At 41.3% G+C, this 23,818-nt stretch overlaps 1 protein-coding gene across 4 annotated transcripts in view; it reads right to left on the minus strand.

Annotated features, from left to right (window-relative positions):
* Positions 1–23,818, minus strand: part of sh2d3ca (SH2 domain containing 3Ca) — a 49,674-nt gene that overhangs the window by 19,037 nt on the left and 6,819 nt on the right. Inside the window, exon 1 of one of the 4 annotated variants that reach the window (XM_028602155.1) lies at positions 17,354–17,875. The exons of the other annotated variants lie outside the window; for them this stretch is intronic. Within the exon in view, the coding sequence (XP_028457956.1) occupies positions 17,354–17,434 (81 nt within the window). The 5' untranslated portion in view covers positions 17,435–17,875. Of the gene's footprint in view, positions 1–17,353; positions 17,876–23,818 lie in introns of those variants that run through there. 4 annotated transcript variants of the gene reach the window in all.

Raw genomic sequence — 23,818 nt, forward strand, 5'->3', positions numbered from 1 at the left:
GTCGTAAGGAATGAGTGTCTCCGAAAAACACATACGCATGTGCACACACAAACAGACACACCGGACATTCATCCCGATATATATCCTACAGAAATACACACACACACACACACACACACACACACACACACACACACACACACACACACACACACACACACACACACACACACACACACACACACACACACACACACACACACACACACACACACACACACACACACACACACACACACACACACACACACACACACACACACACACACACGTATATAGAGGACTTGTGTGAGCTGTCAGCCAGTATGGTGTCAGAGAAGAGACCCCCTGGATTGAGTGACAGCTGGTGGACAGGATATGACATACAGCTACACTCCTACTGAGACTGCAGAGCACAGTGCGGCTCTGCACTGTGTGGCTCCTCTCTCTTGGTCAAAACTACTCTCCTTCTGCTATACATTTTGGCTTTCTCCATCAGCTCAGTCTTTCTCTCTTTTCTCAATTTTCCCAGGTTACCGCCTCCCTTCTCTCAACCCTGTTTTCTTTATTAACTCAATTTCAAGAGTCTTTATAGACATGAAGAAACAGTGACAAAGGCAACATTTAAAAAAATACGAAAACATGAGAACGCTTTTTCCTTCATTTTGTTCCTATATTATTGTTGAGACCCTGTACCTTATGATACTGCCTTATATTTGACATATGTTCAAATATAGTATCTCTTTTAGGAAAATATTTACTGCAATTAAAAATACAGGTTGCATTTTTTTTTTACTCAAAAAATGTGCAGAAGAGTTTGGGGTATTTTTCCGAACCTGAATAGTACCCTGCAGGAACAACCTCCACTAATCAGAGGATAGGGCATTTGGAGCTATGTAGCCTGATACAGACAACCCCGGGGAAAACTAAATCCTCCATTCACTCTCTTCTGCTCATAAAGCTTAATTGCTTTGACAAATTAAAGTGACCTTGATGAGCATATCAACAGTTTCATCAACTCCTCTCTCCTCTCATGTTAATCATGGTGGCTGGACAGTATGAACACTATATGGGGAGAAGGGCGACATGACCCTCCCACCCTCAGTGTGAAATAACGTCCTTGCGTGGAAGTAAAAACAAAAGTGGATGCACTCAAAATGTCTGTTAGAATCATCCTTTGCACCGCAGCACTGTGTGACCCACAGCTTCTGGTACATCTCTGCATATTAGGTCAGTATGGGTAGCAACCCTTCAAGCTCCCTTAGTAAAGTCATATAGTTGAACTTTGGACTAAAACCTACATAAAACATGTCTGACCATTTGTGATCTTCATCTATTAAACACAGTTATAAAGCTACGACCTCCCACTTTGTCCCTAGACATCATCAAGGCCACAACTATGAAGATAAAACAAAAGTTGTAAAAAAGATTATTTTAATACATTAATGAAAGTATCTGCCTTCCTCTCTATGGACCATCTTTCTCTCTGTGTCCCCCGACTCTGCCATTCATATTTTAATGTCTCTTCCTCTGTGATTCATTTCTTTTCCATCTTTTTGTTTCTGGCTCAAAGACCTACTGAAGCATTTCCTCTCTCTATTTCTCTCTCCCTCTCTCTAATCAACCTGGTAAACAACATCTATCAGCACTTTGATGACAGGATCATTACTGAGAGTGTATCAATGTGCATGTCATCGTGCCAACAGATATATGCCGACAATCAGCTGCCTGAAGGGGCTGAATGTCCTCTCTGAATGTGTCTGTACTGTATGTGTGTGGTTTTGTGTATTATTATCCACAATACTGTCACTCTTGCTAATTTAATTGTGTCTTTTCTGGCTCATTTATCAAAAAACTGTTGTATACAGACACATGACAGCAATGTCGGCGACAATGAGAGAGAAGACAGAAAAAACGTTACATACATATCACAGAAACGCAAAAGAGAAAAAAACAACCTTTTTTAATCCCCACAAATGTGAACAGACGGAGAAACACTAACTCATACACACACAGATATAAATACACATGAGTGAATACACTCTCTAACACATCAGAAGAGTGAGGGGAATAAACATCTAAACATTTCCCCAAAACACACACACACACACACACACGTAAAAAATAGAGATGGTACTGATACTTTAGTTATTAAAGAAACAGATTGGAGCATTGATGTCACCCAGAGTGCCATACAGATACTGATTACACAGATTACACCGATTCAATTAGATGTTTCTCTGGATGAGATTAGATAGCTTGCTTGAACCTAATTCAATTCAAATTAGTTTAATACTTATGCTAATGACACAGCTATGTAGCCACACACATTGGGTTGGTGTAATTGGATACACAATTAAACACATACACAGTTCTATTGCACAGGCTCACCCAATGACTCGAGGACAGAGTGTAGGTGAGTCAGGGGTCATAACTGGGCTTGCCTTAAAAACACATTTTCTCAATTAGCTTCTGACACTGAGTGATAGGATTATCATGAGAACAGCTTTGGTTATTTCACAGAGATTTCTCTTCTCACTGGTTTGGAATGGGATCCAGTTGTAAAAAAGTGATGTCACGTACTTCTGAGCACCAATCAGGATTCATCAACAATTAATATGAATCTGGTGACAGAGACGCATTTTCAAAAACATGTTTCTGCTTCATTTTCTTCTTTAATTTTCAGGAGTGTGGATGCAGCATTGTGTCACTATCTTGTGAAAAACATGTATCTCCAAAAAAGTCCACTTTTCATAAACTGAGGAAAACAGACTTCAGCTTTAAGACCAGGAAAAGAACGCATACTTGTTTAGTTTATCTCAAAATGTAAAAATCAACAAATGTGGACATAAACTGTTTTTTACTGAACATGGACACAGATAAGGTAGGATGAAGCAGCAATGCAATGCCACGATGCTAGGTTTACGGATGTGTTGAAGTGAAGAAACACTGGAAAAACATTTTTTATTTGCTTACACTTTGAACAACAATGCGTCAGAGAGAGAGACAAGAAAAGTATGGTAATATAATACAGTGCTTGACTGCAGATGTCTGTTACCCATCTATTTGTAATATGGAAAGACTGTTGCAGTAATGAGGGGATGCATAGAGGTCCATTAAAAAAATCATTATCCAGAATAAACACCAGATGCCACGCATAACAGTACCACACATAAGACACACACACACACAAGCTCATATAATCACACCCCACTCCCTTAGTGTCGACTCAGCAATGCCACACCTATAGATGCTGTTGCCATGGTAACTCCATACTCTGCATGCCCCAGCTGGTGTTTCCCTGAGGAAAAATGTATGGGTGTGAGTGTGTGTGTGAGGTTAATGTGTCCCATGTGTGCTTTGCTCTGTCATGTGCAGCGATGTGTACTGAAGAGGAAAACATGGCTGGTTGGGAGCACTTATCATGGTACCCCATTGTATATATGATGTGTGTGTGTGTGTGTGTGTGTGTGTGTGTGTGTGTGTGTGTGTGTGTGTGTGTGTGTGTGTGTGTGTGTGTGTGATCTTTTTCTATGGTGTTCTATATTTCAGTCATCAGTTTTGCTATTGATTGGTCAAGACCATGGGACCTGACGAATCAGAAAGCAGCTTACATTAGACAAAACAGTGAATGAAGATAAAATGCCACTAAACCCTTTAGATCAACTTTACTGCCAAGTATATACTGCCAAAATCTAATCTCAATCCAAATTAATTAGAATACGATAGTACAAGCACAACAATAGCTGAAATCAAAGTCATGGAGCCACACCAGAGTAAACAAATACCTCAGTAAGCCCACTCAATCACACATCTTTTTGCTATTTTCTTACAATGACTCATGCTTTAAATTTTACACACATTACAGTGTGTGGTGACCTGGATCTCTGCCAACACGGCTGAGAGGATTTGAGACAAGTACCACATTTAGTAGTCATGTTTCCAGCTCTCATTTCTGTTCACTGGTAGCATCACTCACGACAGAAACATACACAAAGAATAATAAAGGATTAATCAATCAATACATGGGTAATGTATGACATAAATAGCTAATGGCTAATTCACCATTGCACAATTATGTTGTGCTGTGTACTTGGTTTTCTGTGTTGATGACTGACATGAGGAACTTATACTAAAAATGTCATGATCTGATCAACAACATTACATGTAACCAGACCTTTACACAATTCCAAAACATACATTAAAATAATATACCTGACAGTAGCTTAACTTCGGCATGACTGTGTATTACATCACCCATGTCCTTCCTTGTGCCAGTGCACGACAAACGAAACAAAACAAAAACATTGCTTTGTACAGTAGCACTACTACTGGTCAAAACTCCCCATGGTACCTTTAGAATAACTTATTTGCCACTATTGGGGATATTTTGTGTGTATCATATAGTGCACATTTAGCAATGACATAGAATAAATGCATGATTGAATAAATCCATGATTTTATAATCCAGCTCACGGAGAAACTATTTCAAAACAGTTCTCTTTCAAGATGTTTATTAACCCTGCCAGGCACCTCAGCAATCAACCCTGTCCATCCTTCCTGGCGGACTAAAGCTCAGAGTAACAAAGAGAATTGAGGATTTGCTGTTCAATCACTGCATTTCGGTTTGCTTCCTTTTGGCTCTCATACTTCACTTCTCCCTCACTGCGCTGCAATTTATAGAAGGCTCGAATGTACACACACACGTGTGATTCATCACATGGTTTCCCTTTACATCGCTGCTTTATTTTCCACCACTTTCCATCCGATTTCTCCACCTACTATGCTTTAGGCAAACACTGCAGACTTTTGTTTGCACTTCTTAGCTTCTCATGTTCTTTATTTGAATATTTCTAAAATTTTTTATCTTCTTCCAAACTTCTGTTGTTCTAGATATAAATGGAGTGGAGGTCAGTTGTCTCAATTCCCATTTTCTTCCTCTTACTTTCCAGCATCATGGCTGATCTGTCCGTCTCATCTCTTACTCTTTCTTTCTTAATATTTATTATCCTGTCAACTCAATCCATTACTTGTTGTCTCTCTCCTCCTCTAGTCCTTTATTTCTCAACTCAAAATTCTCCTTTATTCCGTCTTCTATTCTAAATTAATCATCGCAGTCCACTGTCAGTTCATCTCTCCCTCCCTCCCTACTGCACTAACCTGCCATTTCTCAACCACACATCATATCATTCCCCCCTCTGTGCACTTTCCCTCACCGATCCACTCAGCCTGTCTGTCGGCGTGGGTGTGTAGTTGTTTGTGTGTATGAATGTGTTGATGTAAAACAACAGCAGGAGCATCACCTTGCTCCATCAGCAAAACAGAGACAGAGAGAGAAGCAATGCATTAGGACGCAGAGGAAAGAAGGAAATGTATGAAAAATGGAGGAAATTAAGGCATTTAATCAACCATTCTACTGTTATACGCACTTCTACACCAGTTTCATTTGAATTCCTCATTTTTTTACTTTGACAACCTAATCTACTAAAAGGCATATGTATACATTACATGGGCACATTCAACTCAGAAGAGTTAAATAGAAGGAAAGCTACTATACTATATACTGTTCGCTTGTCTCAGGCAAAATGTTGAATGTGTTACTTTGGCTCTCACTTGTATAATTTGATCAGTAATTTTGAGGAACTTATATTTGCCTTTGATAAGCGCACATGCTTTCCGACTGATTTCACTCAAAGTGAAGAACATCCTCTTTTGGTCTTTAATTGAAACAGGAGCTGACAGTGTCTATGACAACCAGGACCAGCTGGGACAGCTGAAAGATGCTCTGGGCAGTTTATTCACTTGGCTGGAAATACAAATCTAACCATTCATTTTGGCAGCTCAAAAAGAGAGCTTGTGATTGGTAGGGGCAAAGTTGCAGTTTGTTACACACACACACACACACACACACACACACACACACACACACAATTACCCCTAAGGGCTGTGCCACTCGCTGTCATCTTCTTTTCTCTGGGCTGAACCATTAATGGCTAATTTGCAGGCTTTTGGGGGTAAAAGGTCAGCACACTGATGGATGGAAGGTCTAAGGACTTATCAATACTAACAAACACACACACACACACACACACACAAAAAGGTGCGCACGCACGCACACACACACACACAAATGTATAGGTGCAGACAAACGTGGATGAATTTAAACATATATTGCAAGCAATCAGATGTAACACATGGTGCACACACACACACACACACACACACACACACACACTTATTCCTTACTATCCTAACCGCAAGCCAGTACCATTACCATCCATACTAGGGCCATCTATCTTGACAGTGACAGGTGTGAAGGGAAAAACCACAAACCCACAATGCATTTCACCAACACAGTTAAACAGGAAAGGGACAAAAATTAAGGAAGCAGCGGTTAAGGACAGATAGCAGAGACACTAAATGAAAGGTGGGGGTTGGTGAAAAGCAAGAAGAGGGCGTTGGTTGGTTAAAAAAAAAACAGAAATCGGATTTTGAATGAAATGCTACAACAATAAGCAATTAATAGGACCTCTTCTTGTATGTGTTCAAGTGAGGACAGTGAAGAGGGTCATTATATTATACCTAATATACTTTTTTACTGCTTCCATAACTATTTAACTTTAATAAAGGCTGTGGCCTAAGCTGCAGCCTCGTTACCATAGATACACACACATATGGTGACACAGCATCTTATTAATTAATCAATGACTGACAGCAGAGGATTAATCAGCTTTGCTGGCTGAAACGCAGCCAAGACATAGATTGTAATAAATTGTCCTGTTTTTCTTTTCTTTCGTCCTCTTTTACTCTGTCTTATATAGCAAATGTTACTAGTGTATATCTTTTGTCCTTTTTATTGTAATTTCTACCTGCCAAATGGACTACAGATGGAAATTAGCCTTTGGGCTACAATCTGGCACTTTTACGTGTACTTCTGTACATGTTCATCAAATGTGCATTGTCCTGAAATAATAAATACATTTTTTTTATAATAAAATAATAACATGGTCACTCTCATGAAAACGCAGCCACATCATTTGATGATTTTTCTTTTATTACTATACACAAATTTGATTTAATTGTATGTTTTAAGGGATTAGGCTCAACTTTAAGCTGAAATGGGTTTAAAACAGGATTCACTGCCTTAAAAACGGGACTATTTTTAAGGACTCTTTGCACCTATGTATGTGAGAAAAACACTCACTTTAGACGCAAGGTCACAGGAGGGAAGTGTATCATGAACAAGTTTGTCTGTAGTTCAGTCACAGTGTCATCCTACTCCCCTGCTGTGTCAGTACACACAGGCACATACATTTTGCCTAGTCACAGTACAAACAATGACCTATCGACTGGCCTTGGAACTTGACACACAAACACATGCACAGGAAGAGATGATGATGATGATGCAGTTGAAGATGTGAATGCAGAGGGCAGAAATAAAGAGTCACAGAAGGTAAACAGACACTAAAATAGGAAGTTAGAAAGAAGGGTTTAAGAGGAAAAGAGGCAAAAAAGTTATAGAGGAAGAAAGATGGGAGAAAAAATGAGAGGAGGAAGGATTATGGTTATATAATGAGATAGAAATGAGGAACGCTTTGATCCCATAGGTAGACCACGGCTGTATATCAATCAGTTTTATCTCCCTATTACCAGCACACATACATACGCACACACACAACCTTCCTCGTCACCCCTGATCATGCAGACCATTAGAAAAAAGCACGCCCCAGAGCTGTGATGCCATTGGCCAGCAATGATGTCATCTCTTTCTAGAGGTTGGGCAGCGAGCTGAACAATTGGCTGGCTGAGGCAGACAGTGGTAGAGCGCAGCTGAGGTATCAATTCCATTCATATAGAGGCAGAAATGTGTGTGTGTGTGTGTGTGTGTGTGTGTGTATGTGTGCGTGCATGCGTGTGACCACTCCCCACCGAAACATACAGGCAGAGGGCCGTGTCCATAATTCAGAGACACGGACAATACACACACACACACACACACACACACACACACTTCTGTGTGTGTGTGTGTGTGTGTGTGTGTGTGTGTGTGTGTGTGTGTGACCACTCCCCACAGATGCATTCAGGCAGAGGGCCGTGTCCATCATTCAGAGACACGGACAGTACCTGGTGGGATGCTCCATAATGGACGCTCTCTCTGTGTGTGACACACACACACACACACACACACACACACACACATCGCTCAAATGCACACTATCAAATATGCAAGTAATCAAGCATGCACACACACACTCTTGTACACAAGTGATGGGGGTTGGGATGGTTGAGATGGGTATTGTCTCCCTGTTGTTATTGGGCTGTTGTCATGGTGATGACGATGAAGCTTTTACCTCTATATCGGACTTTTCAATAAACAACACACACACCTATTTTCATTGATGCACATGCACACCTTTTAAGAGCAGCCTTGCCCCACCATACTACAACTGCTTTCAAGCAACAGAAGAAATATAACAGAAAAGGACTGGCTTTCAGTATGTGGAAGTGTGTGTGAGAGTGTGTGTGAATGTGTGAGTGTAAACACACCCATGGGAGACACTAGAGTCGTTCCTCTAAGAGAAGCTCAAGGGAAATTAGCCTGTGATAGCCTGTTACAAAGTGCTGTGCGTTCACTCTCCTTCTCTTTCTCTCTTTCCTCCTCTTTTACACTCCCCTCCCCCTCTTGCCACCCTAACATCCCACTCCTCACCCAAACACCCTTTTTTAGAGTATGATGTCACTCATGGGCTTGTAATTGCCAGCATGGCTGTTTCTTCCAAGACTTCACATGTGAACACAAAATTCAAACCAGCCCTGAATTTCATTTGAATATGCTGTAGTTGCGCATTTATATGAACAATTCAACATGCACACTACAGAAAGATACAAGTCCAGATACCACATACTGAAAGCCATTCCACCAATCATGATAATGCAATTTGAGATGTCCCGATTACAAAAAAGAATTGCCTTTGTTGTGGCCTCCGGCGAAACTTTTGCCCGGAGCCACTATGTCGGGAGTAAAGATCATCTCGGACGTGTGGCAGCTGATTTGCAAACAACTTAAACGTTTATTATGTTCGTAGTTCTTTCTGTTACATATAATCGTCACGACCACGGTCAAAAAACTGTGTCCCTTCTACTCCCGTCAGCTCATTCATCAGAATCATTCACACACACTACCACCTGTATAGATGATCAGCCCAAAATGGGTGGAGAGGAAACATCACATGCTTACCCCATTCACAAAACACCCGTGACAAGCAGCTTATCATAACAAACCATAATTAATCATTCCTACGAAATATGGCATAACATAAAATAACATGAAAGGCTCCAACAGCCTTACTGGAGGATTATCTTTGCCTGTACCTTGTCCTTTACACTCTTATACAGTATGTCAACACTTCAATTGCTCACTTGTTACATACAGGAAAAATAATAACTGATATCCACTGTTCTATCAACACAATCTTCTCCTCTGCTTAAAAATCACTTTTACTGAAACCGTTATGTATGAGCTATATGTGTTCCAGCACACGATCTGTGTGTCCACAATGAATGAATTCTATCTTATTGGCAGAAGTGTAATCTAATTTGAATCAAATTAGATCCAACAAAGCTATCAAATTTCAGTCAATTAAATTTGTTTAATCTCTAATCAGTATCTATGTCTGGTTCACATTGACACCCTGATGTGCTTCATTAATAACTAATATGTTATCAGTATCTTCAGCAAAATTATTCTCTGACAAATCTCTATGAATGAGCACTTGTGTTTAAACTGTGCCTCTACAGTAAGGCTGAAACAATTCGACAATTTCTCAATTATTTGACATTTTCGATTAATCGTTCAAGCTGTTTAATAAGGACAAATGCAAATGAAATGCAATTGTTTTACACCTTAGTATGTCGAAAAAAGTCATAAAAAAGTCAAGTCTACTTGCTGGTACTATTTGGAGGGGTGCAAACCACAGAGCCACTATGCCACATAGTGGCTTTCTTCTTTCTCTTTGGATCACGTGTTTATTACTCCCGGAGAGGGTCCAGTGGGGAACGACACCGACCGACAGCCAGGAGATGCGGGTTCAAACCCCGCCTCAGGTATGCAACACACAAGTGTTTGTGAAGAATGTATCTGGTTTCATTTGTGACAACTTGCGAATTTCCAACAATGATTTCAACTTGCAAATTTACGATTTCAACTTGCAAATTTCCAACAACAATTTCACAACTCCACAAAAAAAGTGGGGAATGGGGATTGAACCTGGGTGAGGGTCTTCAGTGCCTACCAGCTGGTGCTATTTGGAGCACCAGCTCCAGTGGGGTGCAAACCACTGAGCCACTGTGCCACTAAATAAAGTATGTTGAAAACAGTCATTGTATTGTATGTTGAAAAAAGGCATTAAAAGGTCATACTATAGGCTTAGAGATTAAACAATTCAGCAGGTGTTATACTTCCAGACTGCATCCATTTTGTATCGTTTCACACCAATAGGCCTTACTTTTTGTATCAAACAATGGGCATTAAAAGCATGAGAGCACAACTCCCCGTGCTGGAATGGCTATTTATTTCATTTGGGAGAACTGAGCCTTTAAAGCTGTGGTCGCCTTTGATCCAATAGCCTCCTCTTTCTCCGAGGTCAGGTTAGGTCAAAGATGAGGAGAGCAAACAATTGCCAACCTCCTGCTCCAAATCCCTTCACTATGCCACACTCCCCCTCAGCTGTGACGTTCCCAGCATATGTGAGCGTGGTGTGTCTGTGTGTGGATCCACAGGCATGTGTGATTTCTTCAGCGAGAGACTTCAGAGGATCAAACACACACACACACACACACACACACACACACACACACACACACACACACACACACACACACACAGTTCTGAAGGTTTGCTTGTAAAACTAACAGACTTCATTCATCTTAAAACTCCACATTAGGGATTGTGAATGAATGTACCAGTAAAAGACAGAGTGAGAAGTGAGAGAGCCTGATAAAAAAAGAGGAGAGAAGAATATAATTCCTAGTCTCAATCAATGGTGAGCAAAGTGGATGCAATACATAAACTGTGCTAATGGCCGGTGCTATTAACCAACGGCAAATGTGAAATTACACGTCTATGTTCGCAGTTACCAAGAGCTCTTTTACAATTTGTGATCATCTATAGATCATTTCTCTTCATCTAAAGAAGCGTCTACACTTTGCAGCATGTGTACCTCCATTCAAGTCCAGGAACAATCATCCTTTCATTGTGTGAGGCGGTGTTTGCTATTATTTAGCAAGTCTTACTCTCATAATCCACAGATGCAAACAAATCTGCAGAGTTAAATAATGATTAAATGAATAGCAGGATCGCAGAACAGTGTTGAATATTTTTTTGTTTATATAGAGGCAAAGGCACTAAAAGATAAAACGAAATGTAAGCATTCACCAAAGTAATTACTTTCAGCCCTACACCTCAAATGTTGAGAGAGAAGATAATTATATGCTGAGGGGCACATTTTCATCTCTAACCTGCAGGCCGGTATGTTTAGAATAATCTCTCTCCTTCAACAGCCTCTGTTTTAAATATTCTATAGTCTAGGCTGTGCATTTATGCGCCATACCTTTCTGTTCTTATACTATTCTATTTTAAAGTTTTCTTCTATCATGTCAAGAGAGAGAACAGATGATTACATGAAGCACTGAGCTGGAAAAACTCGGTGATCCTGGCCTGCAGCTAAACGTCATGATATGAAGAGACCAGTTTTGCATTTTCACTTGTTTAAACGGTGAGCACATTATGCGCTTGAGTTTGCTGAACCATACAGTGCCTGAAGACACATTTCTACTAGACAGCCTGGCCACAATTATTTAAATTACTGTATTTATAACTCTTACACTAATGCCATCACCTGATTGCTCTGAGGTCTGACAACTGATCATTTAGTGCTGAGTACCATCAACCTCGCAAACAAGTTAACATTATTTGATAAGAGGCTCAATAAATAAAATCATCTTTTTAGGAATTAATGTACTATTTCTACCTTTTAGAGTAAGCTTCCTTATAGTGACCTGCAGTGACCACTTAACTCTCAGTGTTTTCTCCGACCTCCCAGGCCAAGATGAAGATTAAAAGAGATCCTGAGCACAATGTATCAGAAAAGACAAAGCACTGCTGGACTGATTGAGACAGAAGTGGACTCTTTAATAGCTGTTAAAGCTAACCTAACACTTCCTGGAGGTGCTTCACAATAAGAGCCGTCAAGCGAATACGATATAAGCCTTCTATTTGGCTTTCAATGTACAGCAGCCGCTGAAAGTTTTGAGTCACAGCATAATCACATAATGTTGGTTTCCGCAGGTTTTAATTTGTTAGATGTCAAATCACCCTTAAAGAGCAGAGCCTTTTCCACCAAGTTTAACTGTAAATGGTCAATCCCTGAAGTGCCTTTGACTGAACCTTCATGTTTTCTTGACAAAAAACATCTTGTGATCATGCCAATAATGATGTTTTCTCTCAGAAGCAAAGGCAGGAGTGGCAGGATGTTATTATAGTGCTGTAAGGGAGGAGATCGAGGTGGATAGTTAGGCATAAAGAGGATCTGATTTTCACATTGGTGACTGGGGTTTGCATCCTGTCTCCTACACACAGTTGCAGAAATGCTGGTTTCTTTAAACCATGACCCAAATCTTTCACTCACAAGTAACCAAATGTTAATCACAGAGGTGGCAGATTACAAAATACTCATATGAATTGTTTTTGGGAGTTTCCGAGGGCACAAATGATGTTTTCTTGCTGACATATAGGTCACAACGTAGTTTGTTGTTTAGGTATAAGGACTTGTTTTAGAGTAACTTAAATCTCACTTCAAGGAACTCTCACCAAATCAAAGAGAGGTTCCAAGTGTCTAACGCAACAAACAAACCAAAGAAGAGCTGAGAACTGAGAAATGTGAATGAAGAACTAATTCACAGAATGGTCTGGAGCACCCCACACACACACACACACACACAGGCTTGTTCCTCATTACTGCCAAAAACATCACAGTGCTCTAATGAGGACTCTGGAACAAGACAATTTAACACACACACACACACACACACACACACACACACACACACACACACACACACACACACACACACACACACACACACACACACACACACACACACACACACACACACACACACACACACACACACACACACACACACACACACACACACACACACACACACACACACACACACACACACACACACACACACAGCTGCCCTTCACACTATGAGCCGAGGGTGTGACAGGCAGGCACGCCAAAAGAGGATTTGTGGTGAAAAGCTTTGGGGAGGAGGGCGAGAGGGAGAGATAGGAGGAGTAGAGAAGAGGGGATTACATGGTGAATATTTCAATACTAAAACATACCAATTGGCTTGGACACACACACGCATGCATGCACGCACGCACGAGCAGGGCCATATCTGCTACAGCTAGCTTAGCGGTGACTAGACAGAGAATGAGGTGATGGGTAAAGCTAATACAAAACCACTGGGCCCCCCGGGGATCTGACCGACAAGCTGATGGCTGGTTAACTTGCTGGGACTGAGTGAGTGGACCAAAACCAACCAAGCTCCCCCATTCAAGTCAGGACTACCCTTTGAAAGAAAGTTTAAAAAAGCATCATCACTGAAAGTAGATCTAACTAACTTGCAGGATGTATGAAACTGTTTTTGTTTTTGTTACTGCAAAACTAAAAACATGCAGACTGTGAACCGTGTTGAGATATATTATGTGGAGGAGGCACAACTGAAAGGACATACAGCCACTGGTTCAATGTCTTTTATTAAACTGTGACCTTCTCTTGGGAATAAAACATAGATGAGACATACAGAAGGGACATCAATGCAATAAAGCTGGCCACTTTAATATGTATGATCTATTTGTTGCAGGATTTCTTAAGAAAATCCTCCTGCTGCATGTAATAACTGAACTCTGTTATGATCTAACTTGTTTATATCACTAAGGCAGTTATTATTTTCCAAAAATGTGTGAATTTATCAGTGTTTATTTCCTATATTTAAAATGTTGATGCAAAAAAAGATTGTAGCAGTATAATTTGCAACGCAAACACCCTGTGCTTTTACTTACTTAGACGGACTCTGGTGCATAATCAGCAGCTCATTTGCATTCACTTCCCATTTGTCTCTTCACGTTCTATAACCAGAAGATCCTCTGAGCTTTGCTCGTCATTTACTGTAAACTAAGGTGTTCAGGATGTTCTTGCAGCAGAAAACACAACAAATCTACTATTTAAAAAATCTTGGTATTTTTTAGTAAAAATCTGTGTAAACAATTACCCTTATATTCTACTTACTGTATACTTATAGTATTCCACAGTATGTGAAATAAATATAATGAGGTGCTAAATTGCTGAGAATCAGTTTGCACAAATAGAAACTTGGAGCGTGCATTTCTTTACATTTTTATTTTTTGTCTATGTCTTTTTGTTGTCTGAAGGATGTTTTATTCTATTTTCTTATCTGACTCTTGTTATGTGAAGCACAGTGGTCAACTTCTGTTGTGTTTACTAGTGCTATATAAATAAAATGAAATGAAATGAAAAATGAAATAACAGTGTATGGGACAAAAGGCAAAGAGGTGCCATGTTGCGAGGTTGGAGGTTGACAGCAGCGTTCCAGGTACAGTCGGGCTGCAGGAACGCTAAAGGACAGAGGGACCGGCTGCTGGCTGGCATGACGGCTGCCACATGCTGCTCAGGTCAGCAGGGAGCGAGGCTACAGACTCGAGTGGCACAGAGAGAGAATGAGAGAGAGAGAGAGAGAGAGGGAGGGGGAGGGGGGGGTGGCTTGCAGAAAAGAAAGAATTAACTTCAAAAATAATTTAAGTAGAGGGGTCAGTTCTGTGTTTTTCTGTGTCCATGCATCTGTTAATGTATTTGTGTGTGTGTGTGTGTGTGTGTGTGTGTGTGTGTGCGTGTGTATGTATGTGTGCGTGTGTGTGTGTGTTTCTGGAGGCTTATTGGTGGTTTTAACGCTGCAGGAGTCCAGCGGACAGTTACATTGTCCCAGTTACATCGATGCTCTGGAAGCACTGGGTATAATGCAGACACAATGGTTAAGCTGTGTGTGTGTGTGTGTGTGTGTGTGTGTGTGTGTGTGTGTGTGTGTGTGTGTGTGTGTGTGTGTGTGTGTGTGTGTGTGTGTGTGTGTGTGTGTGTGTGTGCATATAGTTGGCATACTGCAGTCTAGACTTAGGGATCAAGTGTAATCTCTCTCTACTGATACAGCTGATGAGTCCACTGTCGCTGTGTCAACATCACCTCTGCATGTCACTTGTGTCAACTTGTTTTATGGTATTTTACCCCTTTTTGGCTGCAATTATGCTTTTGAAACTTTACTGGGAAGTATCAAGATTACAAATGTGTTTATTTTGAGTTTAAAAGAGAAAATATAATATGAGTAATCTTTATGTTTTCAGATAAAAGAAAACTCAATCACAAGTTGCATGTGTCTAAGAGAAAAGTACTGAGTGTTGATTACTAATGGTTACCCCCTGGAGGCAAAGAAAAAGCATCAACATGACATTGAATGCGCAGAACAAGTAATGATTAAAGCATCACTTCTCTGGGTAGCAGACAGTGTTTGGGTTACATGACACAGTATTGTGCTTGACAGGCTATGTTTAATTAGAATGGATTGAGGAATCAATATTGGTCTGACAAAAACACAGTTTGTAAACAAACCCAAATTTCAGGGAATTAAGTAATTATTATTTTTTTACAATAGAAAGGCTCCCACTTAACTCTAACCATTCAGGGACTGCTAATTAATTTACCCCCCGCTCACACACACACACACACACACACACACACACACACACACACACACACACACCCTACCACAACCACCGCTTCGCAGGAACCCTAATGACAGATTCAATTAAAATGACTTCATTACTCTGAGCTTTGAAACACTTCACTCTAAACAAAAGCAGATGTTTAAAAACCCTAGAAAGAGAGCCAAGAATGCCCCTCTCTCTTTCTCTATGTCTGAGACAGCTATGTCTATCTCTAGGACAGACATTTGTTTTTAGAACAACAAAACAAACCAAGTATTCCATCATAAAGACGCTGACTGTGTCACATTGTCAAAATGTCCTGCTGCCAGGGACAAGGTAGGACACGCCGACACCCAACTTGAGGATTACTGTCCTGAAACGCAGTTAAACCACACACACAAACACAACTCTGCTGCTTTCCTGTTTAAAGTAAAGCCATAATTACAACACAGTCGGCTACAAACAACGTGGCAGAGAGAAGAGAAGAGAAAATTCTACATGTTTTACAACAAGCACTTCAGTAAAGTATTATATCCCCAGGCAACAACAGCGCATGGTGTACTATTTCCTATTAACTCATCTATTAACCAATTCTCTTTAAGTAGTCTCTTCTTTTGTCACTCTTGTCATGAGAAATCCTCGCAACTCTCACTCTGAAGAGTCTCACGTTTGGGAATATTCTACTACCTATGAGCATTACAAACCAAACCCTGCCAGAAAATAAACACAAAGGTTGATTTTGCTGTTCCCTGAAAAGTTGATATTTTGAAAAAAAAAAAAGTTATTTTTTTTTGCCAGAGAGCATCAAATACCAAGCAAAACAGACACAGGGACATACTGTACACACATACAAAATATTCTCTAGGTGTCGTTTTGTCTCGGGAATAAGGTCAGATATTTGGTTTCAGGCATGAAGCCAGAATTAGACCCAAGTAAAAACGATACGCTTCACTCTACTGTACCCTTCACACATTTCTCTTCCTCTCACACAAATACACAAATCACAAACACACAACATAACAACTCCCTTTCTCTCTCTTTTATCCCTTTAGTCCCAAACCCCTCTCTTCCCTCACCATTCCCCTCCATCTCTCTCCACGCCGTGATTTCACACAGTGCATCTGACACCAAAGTACTGTACAGCATCTATGATCAGGGATCAGTCTGCCAGCTAGCAGGCAGGCTGACATTACCGGCTGCCGGGACAGGAGAGAAGCCAACAGTGAGCACACCTCCTGCGAATATACACAAACACACACACAGACAGACACACACACACGTGCACAACAAAATGTGCCAAATGTAAGGAAACTGGCATGGAATATGAAATCAGAACACATGACTGGTAATGACATATGATGTACTGCGAGCATTTTGTTACAAACCAGGAAGCACAGGCTCTCTGTTGCAAACAAACAGAAACACACACACACACGCACACACACACACACACACACACACACACACACACACACACACACACACACACACACACACACACACACACACACACAGTAGATGCTCACTCACCTGCACTTGCATGAAAGATCCCCGGTAGAAGCAGCATGCTGCAGCCGACAGGGCACTCCACAGACTACACCTCTCCGTCATGGTGGGTGCACACCTTCCTCTGCTACCTTTCCTCAAACCTTTCTCCTTTTTTCTCTACTACACCTCTCCCTCTTCTTCTGTTCCCCGTCTCCTATCCTCTTCTTTATCTCTACCCCACCCAGGGTGTCTGATCTAAACCCCAGCCCCAGGGCTAAGCCTGTCCCACCCCTGCCAGCCTCCTCGCCTGCCTCTCTGCCTGGCTAACAGCCCCTCAACATAGTGCCACCACTACAAAACCAGGCTACAAGCTAAACAGCTAACACCACACAGCTACAGCTTGCAAGCAGCTGCTGGTAACCACATCAGCCATAAGCTACGAGCGAGCCGCTAACAGCTGGAACTGATAACAGCAAGAGATATTAGAGCTCCTGACATCTCCACTGCTTCTGCCCTGCGCCGGCTTCTGTCGCTCCTGCTCTCGCTTCTCTCCCTCTCACTGCACTTGCTGCACTTCACGCGGCTGCTAGGGATTACCTCATTGCTTGCTGATGAAAGGAGAGTGGGTGGGGGGAGGGCGGACCAGAGAGAGAGGGTGGGAGGGATGGATAGATGGATGGAGGGAATGAGGGAGGCCGGGGGGGTGAATGCTAGCAGGCACAAGCAGAAAGGAAAGCTGTCGAATTGCAGGCAGAAAGAACCCCACCCACCCACCCAACGACCCCCGCATTAGTGCTGAGACAATGCTGACATGGGGTGGTGTGGGGGGGTTGGACTGAGTAAAACAAGGAGAAAGTGAGAGAAGATGGGAGGAAGGAAAGAATAGATGAAGAAGAACTTGCGAGTGGAAGGAGAGAAAGGAGGAGGAGTGCAGCCTCCCAAAGGAATCTAACCTTTCTTCTGCCATGAAAAACCCAGCAGGGGTGCCCCCCATCCCACACACACACACACACACACACACACACACACACACACACACACACACACACACACACACACACACACACTATATATATTACTAGAGATGGCAGGAGCTACAGAGCTTTTGGTTCCTTATCTGTGTGTGTGTGTGTGTGTGTGTGTGTGTGTGTGTGTACACATGCGCGTGCGCAGCATATATATAATGATGTGTCTCTAAAAAGCCATGCAGACTGCAGCTAGACAGCTTATTATAGGCTGAAACACACAGGCAGGTGTTTCAAGGATAACACAGTGTGCTTTTCACTGGTCCATTTCACTCACACACACACACACACACACACACACACACATACCGGCAGGGAGATGTGAGGAGGGGTGGGGCTCTGTCTCCAGAGGCCTGAGTGAGTGACATCATTGAGTTGAGGACGCCTTACCATGGCAACACTGCGAGAGCACCTGACAGCATCCAAAATTCTGACACTGCATTTAGTTGGGTCTGCACCACTGCAGGGAAGCATAACGCAAGCGAGGGATATAGCCAGAGAAGGAGAGAAATATGCAACATACCAGGTGACAAAAATACTGTATGCACCATCATGTCTGCACCACACATACACTACATCAGATGATGCCAGCAATCACTCCGCTAATCTGCCTCTTGAATGCATGTTAGTGGGTCACAGACAGAGAGAACAGGCTGATAGATAAGGAGCTACAAGACACAGGAAGGATTCATTAACTGCAGTGACTCCTCTTAATGTAATCTCAAACCATCCAGCGCTGGATTAGACAGATTACACAGCAGGGACACAAATAATCTCATAAAAGGGGCCCTGTGCTTTCCTTCCCTCAATCCACTGTAATACCACGCCAAAACAATCACAACATACAGCATGTTACATCTGGCTGCTGCGCCACACACACACGCATACCAAAAATGCACGCTGGGGGAAAAATATGAAGGATGCAGAGTGGCAATGTTAGGGGTGTTATTCCCACTCATACAGGTCATAATGAAAATGTATTGTGCCATAAACTCCATTAGTTAAAAGCCACTCCACAAAATTACACTTTTATAAAACATGCACTTTTTATATCACACCTCCTAATACTTTTAAATGAGTATTTTGATTGGCACAAGTGAAAAGAATCCTGCTAAAAATGAGCACCTCCTTTCATAGGTTTGAGGCGAAAATACATTCTAAATGCTCTAGCTTGTGTTTCCACATGTCAGTCTGCATCCTCAGATGAATTAAGTTAAGTCAAACCAATATCAAATGGCTGCTGTGGGGAGCTGAGACATTAACGCAAAGCAACGGATTCACCAGAACTGAGTCATACCGTGTTCTCTGGAAATATTTGATAGAGAAAAATATATTACACTCAAGGGTAGATGTTCTGGTGCATCAGTAACTTGCTCTTCTTTCTTACTTTTCTCCAGCAACTAAGAAGAACTATGTTGTGAAAGGAGCTGACAAATGTGACAAAAATCAATACTATGAATCTCTTACAGACCTAAATATGGTCGATTCACAATGTTTCAATTGTCTGAATCCTACATAATTTCACTGAGAATATGATACAATGACATACAGTGGTGAGACCAATCAGTCCACAGTCTATACTGTGTATCTACATCATCGAGACAAACACATAGTTAACATAAGAAAGTAAAGACCCCTAATGTGTTAAAGTCTGTTGTTGTTACATATTTCATAAAGATAAATGTGACAATTTAATCAACATATCATCAAGCCGCAGCCTTCACTGCTCCATATCATTTTAGATGTTTTAAATGTAATAGACTGAATGCTCCACAGACACAGGTTGAAAGAAAAATGATGATAACTTTGCCCTGTTTTTGTGCCTTTGGGAAGACTAAAGAGAGTCTCATTCTTACTTTAGTGTATTGTACACTTCATTACCCTGACTCGTCTGTCTTGTTCTTTTTCTTTCCTTGCTTCATTCTCACCAGTATAGCTTCCCTTTAAATCCTTTTATCTATCTTCCTTTCAGTCTCTGCATGCAAGTACGTTTGTCAGACAACGTCTGCACAAGTACTCCTGTGGTTCCACCATCTCCTTCATTTTCTTTTTCTCTTTTACTGTTATCCATTCATTGAACCTGTACTTTCTTTTTTCAGAATTCCCTCAACTCCTTCTCTCTAGGCTCTACCGAATCCAACCTTTTTTATCATCATGCTCCTCCCCTCATCTCTCCCTCCTCCTTATCCCGACCTCTCATCACTTTCCCCTCCCTTCTCTCCTCTGTCCTTCCCTTCTCCTCCATGGCTATCCCATCCTTCCACACCTCTATCGCTCTATATCTCCTCCCCTGCTTGGAGGCGGTCTTCAGTTAAATATTAATTAGTAAGCTCCATCCCGCAGGCTGATAGGGAGCACAATGGAGAATCCCTGCCTGTGCCTGCAAGCATCCCACTAATGAAAGTGTGTGTGTGTGTGTGTGTGTGTGTGTGTGTGTGTGTGTGTGTGTGTGTGTGTGTGTGTGTGTGTGTGTGTGTGTGTGTGTGTGACACACAGAGATAGAAAGAGAGAGAACATAGACAGTGAGAGAGTGTGTGTTTGTGAGAGTAAAATGTGTGTATGTGCATGTGTGTGAGAGATGAAAAGAGACACACCGAGGGCAGATCAAGATTATACGTGCACACATATCTTTATCTGTGCACACGTGCGTTTCTTAAAACAAAGGCAGGGCTCTGTTGGGGGTTAGTGGGGTTCAGCTAATGATCTGTGTGTGTCTGATTGTCATCAGTGTGTTTTCACAGGGCGGACACCATTCACCGACTGGTTAATCCGTATCGAACCACCAGATGTGTGTTTCAAAGGCCGTTTGAAACATCAGTCTGCGATAATGATGCAGCAAGAGAAAGAGGCCTGCTGGAAAACGCTGTGTTCTCACAGACGTGTAGAAAAATATGAATTTAGGTGTGAAATAGCGCAATTAAAAATCCTCTGCCCTGCTGTAATCACATTAAAATGATTTACACAAATGTGTTGCTGTAGCAACTAGACACATCTTTAGTGTGAATAAAGGAGTGTGTAATACTGTTTTAGAGAGATCGATGTGCCATTATTCTCTGCCTCATGTACTGCTTAGTGGCATTGGCATGCTGACCTTGAAGGGGATGGACAAAATAACAGAAATACTTGAGAATAACACAAGCCTGTAGTAAATATCAGAGCTTTTGTTCTGAGAACTCTCAGAGGTGATTCAACTCAATGGCTATTTTTGAGGCTGCAGTTTGTGAAGTAAATATCCTATCCAATAAGGTGTGCTTGTGACCTCCGGGCTTCTTTACTAATGCAGTTTTCATATATTTTGCATGTGGTGATAGGATTTTTGAGACTTTTCTCTTTACCACGTTACATATTCTTTCAGTGTTTTATGACTGAAGTACCAGTACCTGTACAATAAATCATAATTACAAAGGCAGTTAGTCAAGGAGCTATTTAAAGTTGAAAACCAATTAGCAAAGTGTGCTTGCAGATAGTCAGCATTTTTAGCCACACTAGTGGCATGGCTTGAGGAATGGCGATGCCGGTCTGTCGGTCACTTTGGTCCTGATTTAAATATCTCAACAACTATTGGACATATGTAGTAAATGTGTAATTTTTCACTTATCCAGTGAAATATCTCAACATTTACTACAGTAGATCGATTGCCAATACCGACCTTGATGATCCCCGACTTTTCCTCAAGGCCGCCATGAGGTTGACGTGCTATTTAGCAAATGTTAGCATGCTAACACGATCGGATCAGATGATAAACATGATAAACATCACCTGCTAGAATTGTCATTATTGGCTTGAATTGCTGGTCAGCTGCAAACACTGTAAAATATGTAAATCAATGGAAAACATTGTGGGTTTCACCAAACTAGTATTTACTGCAGGGTATTGTACTGTATTGCATTTTAAGGTGTTTGTTATTTAGTCCAAGTCAAATTTATGTGCCATAAAAAGATATAGTGCATATCTGGGCCCTTTTCTCTTTGGTGACCTAAATAAACTGATTTATGCAAACAATCCAATATGTAAACACAGTACATGGACTGTAAGTGTGTGCAGACATGGCTGTACTCTGAGTCAGTCTGTCTGCACGGTGAAGGAACAGTAACTAGAGACATTTTTTAGGGGTGTGTTACCGGGGGCCAGCCCTGACAGTTTACACCCCCTCTCATTTACAGAGGCGCCATATTAATTCATCTACTGTAATACTGAGGGGCACGCACACACACACACACACACACAGACACACACACGTACCTGCACCCACAAGGCACTCCCTTAATTTAATCAGACGGCACACAGACACATACAGATTTAAAAAATTCAAACCATTCGCATAATCAAACATGCAGTAATGCACAGATACACAGCTGAGCCCCTTCACACACACTGAAATGTTTTTAGAGCAGCAGCATGACTCTAGTGCCAGACGTATGTTAATAAACCTCAAATGATCCGACACGTTCCACCTCCTGCCCCTCCCGTCAAAGTAGCACCAAACCACTAAATCGTAAGACAAAGCAGGGCTGGGCTGCAGGCAAACACAAACACACACAGTAAAAGAGCTCAAAAAACAAGCTCAAATTTAGACAGAGACTGAACATTGTGATTAGTTCCTTAATAACACAGTATCATCAGGCCTGTTTTATTACCAACCTCAGCCATTTTAAAACGGCTTTTTACGTCTTTCACTGAAAGTCACCCCGCAGATATTTGCTTGACCAGCTGTGACTCCACATGAAAATGAATGATGATGGATATTTTATGATAAAGTCTAAAAGATGAATAACTTATCCTGAATTATTTGGGGCTTTTCTTACTGATTGCTTATTTTCTTTGAGCATCCTCAGATGAGATTGGTTTGTCTGTCTTTCTCACTTTGTCTGGTTTTTGTTTTATGTATATGTGATTACTGCGTGTGCGTATGTGGGTAAATAAGTGTACACATGTGTGAGCGTACACATGTGACAAACAGGAGAGGACTCTTGCCTGGTCTTACCCATTATAACAGCGAACACTGAGGCCAACTCCTGATTTAAACATCAGCTGTCATAAATGTTTCAGGGAAATAGAAGATGTTCGCTGGCAGCTTTCAGCTGGCGGCGGGGGGTGGCGGGATGGGCTGTTGTGGTGTTTGAGAGCGAGACAAGGAAACCAATTTGGGTGACAAAACAATGAAAAATTGGGGTTTAAAGCAGAAAACAATTATTCTACTTCACTTCTTGCGTGTTCATCCAATACTGCATGCATGAAATATTATGAAAATTCATGATCAAAGCAGTCACATGTCAAGCTTATTAAAATTGAAAAACTTGAGAACCAAAAGAAGGCATCATTTTCTTTCTTGTCAGCGTGAGAGTAGTGCTAATGGTATTAAGTACAGGGGCCTACATTGTCAAGCTGGGTCACGTAACCTCTCTAACATCATAAAAAATGTATACACTTTTATAAAATAAAACATTAACCTCCAGCAGAAAAGAACAGAGGCACTATTTTG

Source organism: Perca flavescens, chromosome 16 (assembly GCF_004354835.1).
Source record: "Perca flavescens isolate YP-PL-M2 chromosome 16, PFLA_1.0, whole genome shotgun sequence".
NCBI classification, from domain to species: Eukaryota; Metazoa; Chordata; class Actinopteri; order Perciformes; family Percidae; genus Perca; species Perca flavescens.